At 42.5% G+C, this 14,270-nt stretch overlaps 1 protein-coding gene across 1 annotated transcript in view; it reads right to left on the bottom strand.

Annotated features, from left to right (window-relative positions):
• Positions 1–14,270, bottom strand: part of LOC136872195 (putative mediator of RNA polymerase II transcription subunit 26) — an 80,093-nt gene that overhangs the window by 54,837 nt on the left and 10,986 nt on the right. Inside the window, exon 2 of the mRNA XM_068227362.1 lies at positions 326–2,684. Coding sequence (XP_068083463.1) covers positions 326–2,684 — 2,359 coding nt within the window. The remainder of the gene's footprint in view (positions 1–325; positions 2,685–14,270) is intronic.

The raw sequence follows: 14,270 nt of genomic DNA, 5'->3' as shown, positions 1-14,270 counted from the left end.
GGAAGACAAGGGCCACGAAGGACGTGAAAATTAAAGACTCCCTATGCCTCGAGTGCTTTAATACCGCCGCGGTCGGAAAAGAACAAGAATTGACCAAGGAGGTCGGATAGGATATAAGAAAAGGAAGAGGCAGACACAAGTAAGTGGAAGCAGGCGGATAAAACAGGGCGTTTCTACAGTACAATCGCTTCATTGATGTAATGTATGCGAAAAACGTCGTTAATATAGGAAATGTTCTGGCAACGTACACTATTATTCCTTAATGAGAGTTTATTATTATAATATCGAAATTCGTTATACAGAGATTTGGCTGTATTTATATTACCTGTGTCGTTGAGGATACTGTCGAGCCCGGACTCCCTGAGAAATTTAGCCATGGCGAAAAGCCCTTCCTTCTTCAGTACTTGCGACAGCGTCAACTTGCTGTTGGATGAACTAGACGTCGAGGATGACTTTCCACGAGTAGACTTGGTACTGTTGGCACTGAACCGATATTCCGGGGCGCTGGGGAACACTACATTCTGACGTACCTCACTACTCTTCGGGACGCTGCGTACTGTAGGTGAACCATGTGTGCCCTCATCAGACTCAGGCCTCTTATACACTGGGCGCACTGCCTCTGACCCAGAAGCATCCTCTTGGGGCGTCGGTACGGTGGGCACAAATTTCCCTCGCTGAGGTTTTGTTCTTGTTGAAGAGGTCGTGGATTTGGACGGCGGTGTGGGAGTAACAGAAGGAGTGGAGGGAACTGTAGATACGGAACTTGGGGTTGGGGAGAAGTGAGTATGTGTTTCCTGTGTCGCGTGTTGTAATACCGGTAAGGATGCTATGGAAGGCTCTTCAAAATGAATTGAACTCGATAGCTTCTGGCTGGTTTTATGTGAAGTCGTAGACTGATTTGGAACAATGAAATGATTTCTTGAAGACAAGGCTGACTGTGATGATGATGCTGGAACAAACAGCGTCTCAGAGTTTTTACCATCTGCACCATAGGGATTATGATATATTGCAGGCGATTGATCGGGCGGTGATGGAGTGAATTTCTTTTGACCGAATTGCGTGTCGGATAAAATGAAAGGAGATTCTGTATTGGTGGAATCTGTTTGTGTTGGAATCGTTACTGACGGAATGAATTCTGTATCTGGACTATTAAAAGAATGTTCGAAATTGGAGTAACGGGATTGAGACGGTTTTACAGTTGATGAAATCGTTAACAAACTGTTCGGTCTTTGAGTAGTTGCAAAAGCTTCCAATGATGATCTTGAAATGAAGGTTGGAGACAACACCGATTCCTGCGGAGTTGTTTCTAAAACAGGTATTCCTGTTGGTACCGACGGACTCCCGGCAAGTTGTGCCGATGGTGGTAGTTTCAGATCACCTTTCTGTATCTTTTCGATTATAGAATCAACGTCTACTGCTGGATTTGCCTCCTGCGGAGTACCTTGACCTTCATTGTTTCCTCTGACTCCCTGTACTTTGACTGTTCCATCTGGCTGTTCTTCTAGAAACACGAAAGTTACTTTCTTGTTGGGTAGGTTGGCTGGTAAATTTCCCACAGACTCAAGACCCCCATCTTGTTTGTGTCGTATAACTTCAAACTGAGCTCCTGGTGGTAAAACACCTTTCGTGAGTTCCTGAAATAACACTTCTGGAGGTCTTTCTGTTGTTGTCTGTGGAAGCACCACAGTTGAACGAGCAGCAATGGATTGTGCCGGCTGTGAGTTGTCCTGAGTGAGAAAAGAGAGAGAAGGGTCATCGCGTGGGGATGGGAGTACTTGCAACTGTTGTCCATTCGGAAGGAACACAGGTGAAGAATTGTTTCCACTGCTAGCTGAAGGAGGTGCGTTGGAAAGTGCTTGTTTTAACTTCCTTATCAATTCTTGTCTTTGAATGAACTGTTGCTGGAACTGCTTCTGAAGCTGAGCTTGGAGTTGCTGTTGTTGCTGTTGTTTTCTTAAAGGATTCAATGTGGGTGATTTTGAATCCTGTACCTTTAATGGATTGTCATTCGATAGTGACTGTATCTGAGGAACTGCACGCGACTCCTGTAATCCTTCAGATTTCTGGGCCTGCTCGGCAAGGAGCTTCTCTCGCTGAGCGGAGAGCAGTTTTTGTTGTTGATTGTACTCCTTCAACTGTTGTAATAACTTTTGCCTTTCATTTTGTAAATAAACTTGATCTGGAAGATCAGTTTCTTTATTTTGGTCTAGAAGTCGTGCACGAGGTCGAGAATCAGTCTGATAGGGGTCTGGTGTAGTGGTTGTTGCATCCTGAGCAGGGCGTCTTCTCAAGGAACGTAATTTTTCTTGTGGAGACTGCTTTGTGGACTCCGTCGTGGTTGCTTCAGTAACTGGTTGAGATCTGGATCTATTAAGTTCAAAACGGGACGATCTTTGTCCCGGTCTTGTCGAGTGCCGTACATATGTCTGTGGAGAAGGCAGATTTTCGGACTTGTGCAGTCTTGAGGCGAACTGAGTCTGCTGAGTGTAAACGAACGGCTTTTGCGTGCTTGTTGTGGTCGCTTGTGATTCACCTCCGAACTCAATCTGCGTTGTATACAGCGACGATTCTGCCTGATGTTGCTGATGGTGTTGTTGCACATCCGTTAATATCTGTGTCTGCTGCTGTAGAGAGAGTTGTCGGCGAGGATCTACTGCAGCGATGGCAGGTTGCGGGAACAAGAGCTGAAACAGAACAAGAATATTTTTTTTTAGTTGAGATTACTTTTATAATACAACAGAAATGAAATTCACATCACTTTACAATATAACACCATTATCCAGAAAGTAAAGACCAATAAAACAATATTAGAACCATGAAACCAATTCCACATGTCAGATTTAGCTGAAAAATATCACTGAAGAGCACGAGCAGGTAGTTTCAAATAGACCTGTTATGGAAATTGTAACTGGATATTGTACTGTAAATGGCTGCTCGGACGACCTAATCCTTACCACGACTCTATTTTGAATTTAGTATGTATTTGGCTCATAAAAGCTGTGTGTCAGAACAGTCACCTAAGAGATGAAGGTCGTGGACATGAATATGACAGTGTAATAATGTCTAGCAGGAGACGGTAGACCAGCATATGAGTGGAAAGCAATATGATTTTACTCTGGAAATCATTGAACTTGGCAGCAGTACAATAGTAAAAAATGAACTATACTTTATACTAGTATTATTACATCATTGCACAGGATCCTGTAAACCAGAACGACAGAGAAAAACACATACATTTATCCTGGAAACTATACTGAACTAAATACTAGAACAGTAGAATATATCTTTGTACAGGAAGCCGTACTTATAAAGTATTCTACTATATCGTATTTCCGCAATTAACTTCAGTTTTTACTAGTGGAACTGACCTCTTATATGACTGGTATCTGTCTCATATCAAGAAATGGTAGGCTGATAAAAATTGATTTATCTCGATGTGCGAAAAATATCAGAAGTATCTGATTAACTAATCTAGTCTTGTAGGTTGGATATGACATGGTTTCAAGCCACGAGGTGTATTCTCACCAAGGCACAAACAACTGCGAAAATACCAACCACCGGTTTTAAATAAGATTTAAAAGAAACTTCAAGAACCAAAAGCTGGAATTACAAACGATTCATTGTACTTCGATTTGAAATTAAAAGAGAATTGTATATTGTAAGAGTGAAAAATTACATTGTGATATGGAATTGAACAGCGGAAAAAGAGATAAAATAAGCAGTGAAGACAATGGAAGAACAAAATAATTAGCTCATTGTAGAAGCAGTGAGAGATACGCCATCGAAGCTCAGAAAATATTGTGAATGAATGGATTTCAAATATTTATGGGAAATAAATAAATATGAAATTTCATTGACATGGAAGTTCTAACTACTGAATAAAAATCAGTAAACTGTTTGTGTTTGGGCAGTAAAACTAAAAGTTAAACACTGTGAATGAGACATGCTTGGATTATCTGCCTCACGAATCATAGATAAATATTTTGAGGAAGTCATTGCACTAGTTAGAGCTCTGATCAGTACAAACACAACAATTGAAATCTATTAAGAAAATACGAGGTCAACAATTAATGGGGAATCTGCCACCTGGGTGACAACAGATAAATGGTGATTGATTGATTGATTGATTGATTGATTGATTGATTGATTGATTGATTGATTGATTGATTGATTGATTGATTGATTGATTGATTGATTGATTGATTGATTGATTGATTGATTGATTGATTGATTGATTGATTGATTGATTGATTGATTGATTGATTGATTGATTGATTGATTGATTGATTGATTGATTGATTGATTGATTGATTGATTGATTGATTGATTGATTGATTGATTGATTGATTGATTGATTGATTGATTGATTGATTGATTGATTGATTGATTGATTGATTGATTGATTGAGAGCGGAAACGTCATCACATTATACCGCACATAGTGTATTAGTGCAGGGAGACTCCCCAAAGCTTTGCCCGATGCAAGAGTGCAGGAAGGATGTGAACGCGAATATGAGGACAGTGATGGACGGACCCACAAGTCGTTTTTATTCCAATGAACATGTTCTGATGATGATGATAATGCATGTTGTTTAAAGGGGCCTAACATCGAGGTCATCGGCCCCTAATGGTACGAAATGAAATAACAAAAGGTTCAAATTAATCCACTGACCAAAATAAAAAAAAGTCATGAAGAATGAATGGATGGACATAAACCCTACAAAAAACAAAAAACAAACAAACAGACAAACAAAAACAGTGGATCAAACACAAAAAGATCGTAAATAATAGTATTACTGACCAAGGGACCACTCATAAAGCACAATGATGCTTGATGTCTACAGGGGTGCAAAATCCACGACTAAGGCCCCACTGAATGGTACATGTCGCGAGTAAAATAGAACCATGGTATCTGTCATGTTGGGGTACTAAACAAAAGTAGCGAAGACTCACGGTGTTCCACACAAGATGGTACTACTCACAAGTATTGTACTTCGTACAGCTAACGCAGACCTATGGTGTTTCTCACACAATGGCGCCACACATAGCCAACGAAAACCGATGAGGTTCCTCACCTAGGTGTACTAAACACGGGCGCCGGCATTCCCGTTGTGTTCCTCACATAGTGGGTACTAATCACTGGCAACGCAGACCCACGGTGTCGCTCATATAGTGACACAACACACAGGCAACGCCCAAACCCGTGGTGTTGCTCACATGGGTACGACTCACGGGTACTGGAAACCCACACTGAACCCCGCTTGAGTGCTACGAATCACAGAACTATTCAGTACCTAACAGAGTGGTAACACTCGCAAGTAAAAGCGAGCCATGATGTTCCCCGCGTGATTGTACTAATCGAAAGTAGTTTCATATTTCTAATACAATCAGCCCTTGGTCGTCCCGTTTAGTCGACTCTCACGACAGACAGTGGATACCGTGGGTGTATTATTCGTCTGCCTCCCCCGCCCACAGGGGTGTGTGTTTGGTCCGCGAGAGGTATTTTATTTCCCTCCAGTCCGCCGGCAAGCCGGTTAGGACCCCCTATCCGCCACCTGGGACGCGCCACGTGGGAGTATCACCTCTCCCCCTGCTACGCCTGCGTAGCAGGTTCGTGGTGAACATGTTCTCTTCTATTTTAAAAAATACTGCAATTTCGGTATAACCAAACACATATATGCCATTTTAAACATTTTAATAATGTTATAAGGAAGGAACAGTACAAACAAAACTAGTAAATATAAACTACGCTGAGAATAAAACGTATATTTAGTGCATTGAATTAAGGGAATTATATTGCATACATACATGTTCAGGCAAACTAGAATATATGGACTTTTATGTGATTATGATGATGACGGCAACGACGACGACGACGATGATGATGAAGATGATGATGATGATGATGATGATGCTTATTGTTTAAAGGGCCTAACATCTAGGTCATCGGCCCCTGATGGTACGAAATGAGACGAAATGTAATGACAATTTAAAAGTCCAAAACTCATCCAATGACCGGACTTCTATGTTGCTTTACTTGAATGCAGGGAAATTATAGATTTCAATTAGCTGCTCGTCACCTGTAATCTATGCTGGATTTTACATATTTTCAGAGCCGATAATCTTGCTGACATAGGCAAGGCTATGCAAACATGGAAAACGATCTTGTGTAACATTACTATAGGACTTAACTATATTGTTAAATGTTTTGAACTTATTCAAAAGAAAGCCATTATATTTCAGGGGCTAGAGACTCCAAGCGTCTCCTTGACAAACCATTTCACAATGATGGGCAAGTTCATGCTAAATCCTAAAGCTTATGTTGCTCCCATTTCTTTTGGTGTATTGTTCAGACAAGGAATGTCAGGCAGAACCAGCTAGAATGCTCTCTAAATGTTAATTTCACATGCTCGTTCGAAAAGCAAAATATCAATATATAGAAAGGATTGCGTCGTGAGCTTAAGGCAGCGGTATGGTGAGAAAGGAGTTAATTATTAGTTTCCACTTGGTTTCTCTTGAGTACAATTCGTTCCAGCTGCTAATATTACCTTCATCATTTGCATCGATAAATTAAGCGAGTAACTTTCTCACATGAACATCAAAGACTCTCACTCAATACAAAGACATAAAAAATAAGACATGGAAATCAAGGCCTTTCAGAGTTCATAATATTAAAACCGGAGGTAGATTAGTCAGGGATTTATATGCTAACTTTATTCCACACGTAAACGTTGTTATACTGTGCAAGATGTTGGCGAGGTTCACATGCTCAGACAATTTGCTTTCAATTTTCTTAAAGCGGGAATGTATATCTTGTCCGAGCAGCCATTGGTCAGGTATTATCGTCACTGGTAAGTGGTTTTTTAAGAAAATATAAAAAACATGCAATGTCAAACTTCTCCACATAAAAAACATATCATTAAGAAGATCACTGTATCTCAACTAATGAATCACATAAGCAGGATATCATGATGGCAGACAGAAATCAGAACGTCGGTTTGTTTTCAATCCAACAATAATTAAATATGAGGAAAATGATGGATAGACCAAAGGAAGGCGACTCCGTAAAGAAAAGACACAATGAACCTTACTTCCCATATTTTGAAGAAACGTTTCACTACCTGTCATGATGATGATGATGATGATGATGCTTGTTGTTTAAAGGGGCCTAACATCGAGGTCATCGCCCCCTAATGGTACGAAATGAAATGACAACAAAAAATTCAAAATCATCCACTGACCAAAATAAAAAAATCGTCATGAAGAAGGAATGGATGGACATGAAACAAAAAAAACAACAAAAAACGAGCAAACAAAAAAGGAGTGGATCCAACTAAAAAAATCATAGATAATTCATTACTGACCAAGGGCCCACTCATGAAGCACAATCCTGATGATAATGTTGATGCTTGTTGTTTTAAGGGGCCTAACATCGAAGGTCATCGGCCCCTAATGGTACGAAATGAAAGAACAAAAATTGCAAAGGGATCCACTGACCAAAATAAAAATAAAATATGGCATGAAGAATGAATGGATGGACAGGAACTCAACAAAACACAAAACAAACAAACAAAAACCAGTGGATCGGACTCAATACAGATCGAAAATAACATTATTACCGACCAAGGAACCACTTATAAAGCACAATGATGCTTGGTGTCTAAAGGGGGTGCAAAATCCACGTCTAAGGTCCCACAGAATGGTACATGTCGCGAGTAAAATAGAACCATGGTATGTGTCATGTTGGGGTATTAATCAGAAGTAGCGAAGACTCACGGTGTTCCACAAAAGATGGTACTACTCACAAGTATTGCAATACGTACAAGTAACGCAGACCTATGGTGTGTCTCACACAATGGCGCAACTCATAGCCAACGCAAACCGAGAAGGTTCACCACCTAGGTGTACTAAACACGGGCGCCGGTATTCCCGTGGTGTTCCTCACATAGTGGGTACTAATCACAGGCAACGCAGACCCACGGTGCTGCTCATATAGTGGTACAACTAACAGGCTACGCCCAGACCCGCGGTGTTGCACACATGGGTACGACGCACGGCTACTGGAATCCACCAGGCCAGGCTTTTACTGCTACTAATCACAAACCTATTTCGTACCGAATTTAGTGGTACTACTCGCAAGTACAGGCAACCTATGGTGTTCCCCGCGTGATGGTACGATTCAAAATTAGTTTCATGGTTCTAATTCAGTCAGCTCTTGGTCGCCCCTTTTAGTCGCCTCTTACGACAGGCAGGGGATACCGCGGGTGTATTCTACATGTGCGTCCCCCACCCGCAGGGGGTAGTGTGTTTGGTCCGCGAGAGGTATTTTATTTCCGTCAAGTCCGCCGGCAAGCCGGTTAGGACCCCCCTATCCGCCACCTGGGACGCGCCACGTGGGAGTATAACCTCTCCACCTGCTACGCCTGCGTAGCAGGTTCGTGGGCACAATCCTGAATCGAGGATGCTTGATGTTTAAAGGGGTCCAAAATCCAGGTCTAAGGCCCCTCAGAATGGTACATGTCGCGAGTAAAGTAGAACCATGGTATTTCTCAAGCTGCGGTACTAATCACAGGTAGCGTAAACTCACGGCGTTCCAAACATTAAGGTACTACTCACAAGTATTGTAGGCCTACATCGTAAAGGTAACGCAGACCTATGGTGTTTCCACAAAATGGCGCCATTCACAGCCAACGCAAACCGATGAGGTTCCTCACCTAGGTGTACTAATCACGGGCGCCGGCATTCCCGTGGTGTTCCTCACATAGTGGGTACTAATCACTGGCAACGCAGACCCACGGTGTCGCTCATACAGTGGTACAACTCACAGGCAACGCCCAGACCCATGGTGTTGCTCACATGGGTACGACTCACGGGTACTGGAAACCCACACTGAACCCCGCTTGAGTGCTACGAATCATAAAAGTATTCAGTACCTAACAGAGTGGTACTACTCGCAAGTAAAGGCGACCCATGGTGTTCCCCGCGTGATGGTACGAATCAAAAATAGTTTCATGGTTCTAATTCAATCATTCCTTGGTCGCCCCTTTTAGTCGCCTCTCACGACAGGCAGGGGATACCGCGGGTGTATTGTACATGTGCGTCCCCCACCCACAAGGGGTAGTGTGTTTGTTCCGCGAGAGGTATTTTATTTCCCTCAAGTCCGCCGGCAGGCCGGTTAGGACCCCTCTATCCGCCACCTAGGACGCGCCACGTGGGAGTATCAGCTCTCCCCCTGCTACGCCTGCGTAGCAGGTTCGTGGTCACTACCTGTCAGTGGTTGGAAAGTGTTTAGGTTGCTCGTCGGTGGTCTGTCATTAAAAAAAAAAAGAAAATGTTTTCCATTTTGTTATTCCTGTTATAGGTTTTAAGTGACAGGTATCTAAATGATTTTAAAAATCCTTTGTCGGTTGTAAATCATCATGTGCATGGAATGTGTAAAGTACAATGATGATAATGGTTTTACGAACAATCAGTCAACACTGATCTGCATGTAAGAATGTCAACCAGGTGGCAAATTCCCTATCGATTGCTTGTTTCGTCTTTTCTTAAACGATTTCAAATATGTCGAACATGTCCCTTGGTAAATTATTCCCTTACCTAATTCCTGTTCTTATAAACGAATATATTTTTCCCTTCATTTGTCCTCTTTAATTCCAACTTTATATTATATTTCCTCCTTATAAAAACTCCATCAAGATTATTCGTCTACTAATGTGATCCAGCGCTATCTCTCCACTTATATCTCGCAACATCGTCCCCTGGTGGTAACGGATGAAGTGATAAATTAAAATTTATCCACTGAACACGATGAATATGTATAATCTATCACGACGTATGAGTGCATTGAATGTTACTCACATTTAATATTTCATTAGACTTAATTTTAATTATTATCGATGATGATGATGATGATGATGATGATGATGATGATGATGATGATGATGATGATGATGATGATGATGCTTGTTGTTTAAAGGGGACTAACATCGAGGTCACCGGCCCCTAATGGTACGAAAAGAAATGACAACAGAAAATCAAAATCATCCACTGATCAAAATAAAAAAAATCGTCATGAAGAAGGAATGGATGGACATGAACCAAAAAACAAAAAACAAAAACACGAGCAAACAAAAAAAGAGTGGATCCAACTCAGAAAAAGATCATAGATAATTTATATTACTAACCAAGGGACCACTCATGAAGCACAATCCTGAATCGAGGATGCTTGATGTCTCAAGGGGTCCAAAATCCAGGTCTAAAGCCCCTCAGAATGGTACATGTCGCGAGTAAAGTTGAACCATGGTATTTGTCATGTTGGGGTACTAATCAAAAGTAGCGAAGACTCATGGTGTTCCACACAAGATGGTACTACTCACAAGTATTGTACTTCGTATAGGTAACGCAAACCTATGGTGTTTCTCACACAATGGCGCCACTCAAAGCCAACGCAAACCGATGAAGTTCCTCACCTAGGTGTACTAACCACACTATCCCGTGGTGTTCCTCACATAGTGGGTACTAATCACAGGCAACGCAGACCCACGGTGTCGCTCATATAGTGGTACAACTCACAGGCAACGCCCAGACCCGCGGTGTTGCTCACGTGGGTACGATTCACAGGTACTGGAAACCCACAGGGGAACCAACTCTCTGCTGCTACTAATCATAAACCCATTTCGTACCGAATATAGTGGTACAACTCGCAAGTACAGGCAACCCATGGTGTTCCCCGCGTGATGGTACGAATCAAAAGTAGTTTCATGGTTTTAATTCAATCATCCCTTGGTCGCCCCTTTTAGTCGCCTCTCACGACAGGCAGGGGATACCGTGGTTGTATTATTCGTCTGCGTCCCCCACCCACAGGGGGGTAAATAAAGAGAGATAAGAAGAAGAAAGAAGGGATCCGTCACTTCGAAAGATGAAGTAACGGACGAAGAAAGGCAAGGGCCACGAAGGGCGTGAAATGAAAGACTCCCTAGGCCTCAAATGCTCTAATACCGTCGGGTGGTGGTGGTGGTGGTGGTGGTGGTGATTATTGTTTTAAGAGGAAGTACAACTAGGCAACCATCCTCTATATAACACTAATCAGACGGAAAAATGGAAGGGATCCAACACTTCGAAAAATAAAGATATCGGTCAAAGAAAGACAAGGGCCACGAAGGGCGTGAAAATAAAAGACTCCCTAGCCCTCGCAAACCTAATACCGTCGGGGTCGGAAAAGAACAAGAGTTGACCAAGGGAGGTCGGACAGGATAGACGAAAGTGAGGAGCCTGGCACAAGTAAGTGGAAGCAACGCCAGGACTCAGCTAAGGGCCCCGTGGTCGCCTATCCACACTCCCAAGTTGAGAGCCCCTTGGGCCCCTGTTAGTCGCCTCTTACGGCAGGTAGGGGATACCGCGGGTGTATTCTACATGTGCGTCCCCCACCCGCAGGGGGTAATTATTATCGAAAAGTAATTCACCTCCCATGTGGATTCATACCTTATGGATACCCTCAACAAACATTACGTATGTATTTTCAAGTATTATTCTCAATTTTCTTTACGTCTCCCCGACACAGAAAAGCCTTATGGCGACAGTCCAGTTGTTTCCGAAAAAATGTACCTGCGAAGATCTTGCACGATAACATGCGCTTTTTTTCTTCTTTTGAGGACTGCATTTGAACTTAAAATAATCAGTGGATACGACTCACCATTATTTTCAATAAAGTGATTAAAATATGGAATAAAATGCAATAAAAGTCAATAATCCATTGATTAAAAGTGAAAATACACTCCTCTATATCACGCGTCATGCAGTCATTCACCCACGATCCGCTTTGGGACTGACAATATATTAAGGTATCGGAACCAGCAACCTTTCTGCTAGGATGAAAAGGTATGAATCATAGACGATCAGAGTTTACTATTCGGTGGTGGTGGTGATTATTGTTTTAAGAGGAAGTACAACTAGGCAACCATCCTCTATACAACACTAATCAGATGGAAAAATTTAAGGGGTCCGACACTTCGAAAAATGAAGGTATCGGGCAAAGGAAGACAAGGACCACGAAGGGCGTGGAAATGAAAGACTCCCTAGGCCTCCATACGTAATACCGTCGGGGTCGGGAAAGAAGAAGTGTTGACCGAGGGAGGTCGGGTTTGACAGGTGAAAGTGAGGTGCCTGGCACAAGTAAGTGGAAGCAATGCTAGGACTCAGCTGAGGGCCCTGTGGTCGCCAACCCACGCTCCAAAGTTCAGAGCCACTGAGGTCCCTTTTAGTCGCCTCTTACGACAGGCAGGGGATACCGTGGGTGTTATTCTACCGCCCCCCCTGACAGGGGGAATTTTACTATTCATCCTTTCTCTTTTTTTTCACAAAGGATTATTTTGTAAGCAGCCTAATCGATGATAGGATACAGGGAATAAATAAAAATAATAACTCGTACATCTTTGCGTTATTAATGGTCGAACGATCACTTTTTTACGTACGTACAAGATTCTCTACAACTTGTGCTATGTATAATTTATCAATAGGATCAGTATTAACGGAGATATTTGGTAATTATTTTATAGATTTACCCTAAATTGTTTTATCCAGTGTGAATAAAAGTATTTATATCCTAGGTTATAGATTCTTCCCTCCTAATCTTAAACGCGATTTTTCGTTAAATTCTGCCCATAACGGAAGTTTACAAATTGTGTTTTCTTCTCATTCCGAGCGCGATCGACTCATAACACTATTATAAAACTTCTAACCGAAGTTCAGACAAAACTCAAATTATATGTATATAGCTATGAGACTGGAACCGTATGGTACCCTTTGTTCCACAATAGCTACGCGTACTAGGAAATCTGTTGACTAGAGTCACTCGCATTTATGCACGCTTAAATATCAATTCACTGTTTCGGGATTCGATAGGAGAAACTTCAGCACAGAAGGCGATTGCGAACCCAACGGTGATATAATTTATGACTTTTTACTTATTGTCCTATTGTGTCGACTGTACTTTAATCCTTTCTTTGCTTCCTCATCTATATTTTTTAATAATGTCCGTATAAGATGGCGTGAGTCTAGTGAATATCAAGTTCTGCCGAGAAAGTGGAAAGGAGGAGAGTATATTCGAAGATGAAAGGAACGGATGTCATGATGACACACGATCCTTCACACGGTAATGGACTTCAATGTGGTTGTAACCGTGAAATGACTTCCTTGTTCGTTAGACCGCACAGATATAACGGCAACTCACATGGGCCAGCATCAAGTACAATATCTTCCACTTCAGGTTAGCCTAGAAGTTAGTCATGGCAGAGATGCTAGCAAGGAGCCACGCACAAATAACTGATATTAATGCTAGACTCAGACTCATCAAACCAATTTTCCTAAGAGTGCTAAGGACAAAGTCACTGGGCTATTATGCCTATTACAGTAGGGGGAGGAGGTGGTGGTGGTGGTGGCAGGACAGATTACAATATTCAATAATGCAATAGCGTGTGGCCTACGAAGAGGCCTGGTGCAAGTGGTGGTGATTATTGTTTTAAGAGGAAGTACAACTGGGCAACCTTCCTCTATATAACACTAATCAGAGAGAAAAAATGGAAGGGGTCCGACAATTCGAAAAATGAAAGTATCTGCCAAAGGATACAAGGGCCGGGGAGGGCATGGAAAGGAAAGACTCCCTAGGCCTCCAAACGTAATACCGTCGGGGTCGGAAAAGAACAAGAGTTGGCCAGGGTGGTCAGATAGGATAGATGAAAGTGAGGAGCCTGGCACAAAAAGTGTAAGCAATGCAAGGACTTAGCTAAAGGCCCCGTGGTCACCATCCCACGCTCCAAATTACAGAGACCCTGAGGCCTCTTTTAGTCGCCTCTTACGACAAGCAGGGGATACCGTGGGTGTTATTCTACCGCCCCCACTCACAGGGGGTTTATGAGAAGGGGGCCCCTGCCTGTGTTAAATTATAATGCTGAAGACGTTACACAACATACACGCACACACACACACACACAGAGAGAGAGAGAGAGAGACCCCCCCCCCGAAGGTTAAAACTCCGGCCCGGCCGGGAATCGAACCCGACGCCCTTAGGACCAGAGGCCAGCACGCTAACCATTTAACCCTGAGCCGGACACAACATTCAATAGAACATACTGAATAATAAATATTTCTGTTCTGTGTTCGAGGTTGTTTTAACCATTATGTTTCCTAGGAAAGAGATTCATTTAAAATACCAGCACCGGGCGGGTTCGCCATGCGGTTAGGGGCGCGCAGCTGTGAGCTTGCATCTGGGAGATA

The sequence above is a fragment of the Anabrus simplex genome, chromosome 4, assembly GCF_040414725.1.
Source record: "Anabrus simplex isolate iqAnaSimp1 chromosome 4, ASM4041472v1, whole genome shotgun sequence".
Taxonomy (NCBI): domain Eukaryota; kingdom Metazoa; phylum Arthropoda; class Insecta; order Orthoptera; family Tettigoniidae; genus Anabrus; species Anabrus simplex.
The sequence above is the reverse complement of the archived record's forward strand: the minus strand, read 5'-3'. Positions and strand labels throughout refer to the sequence as shown.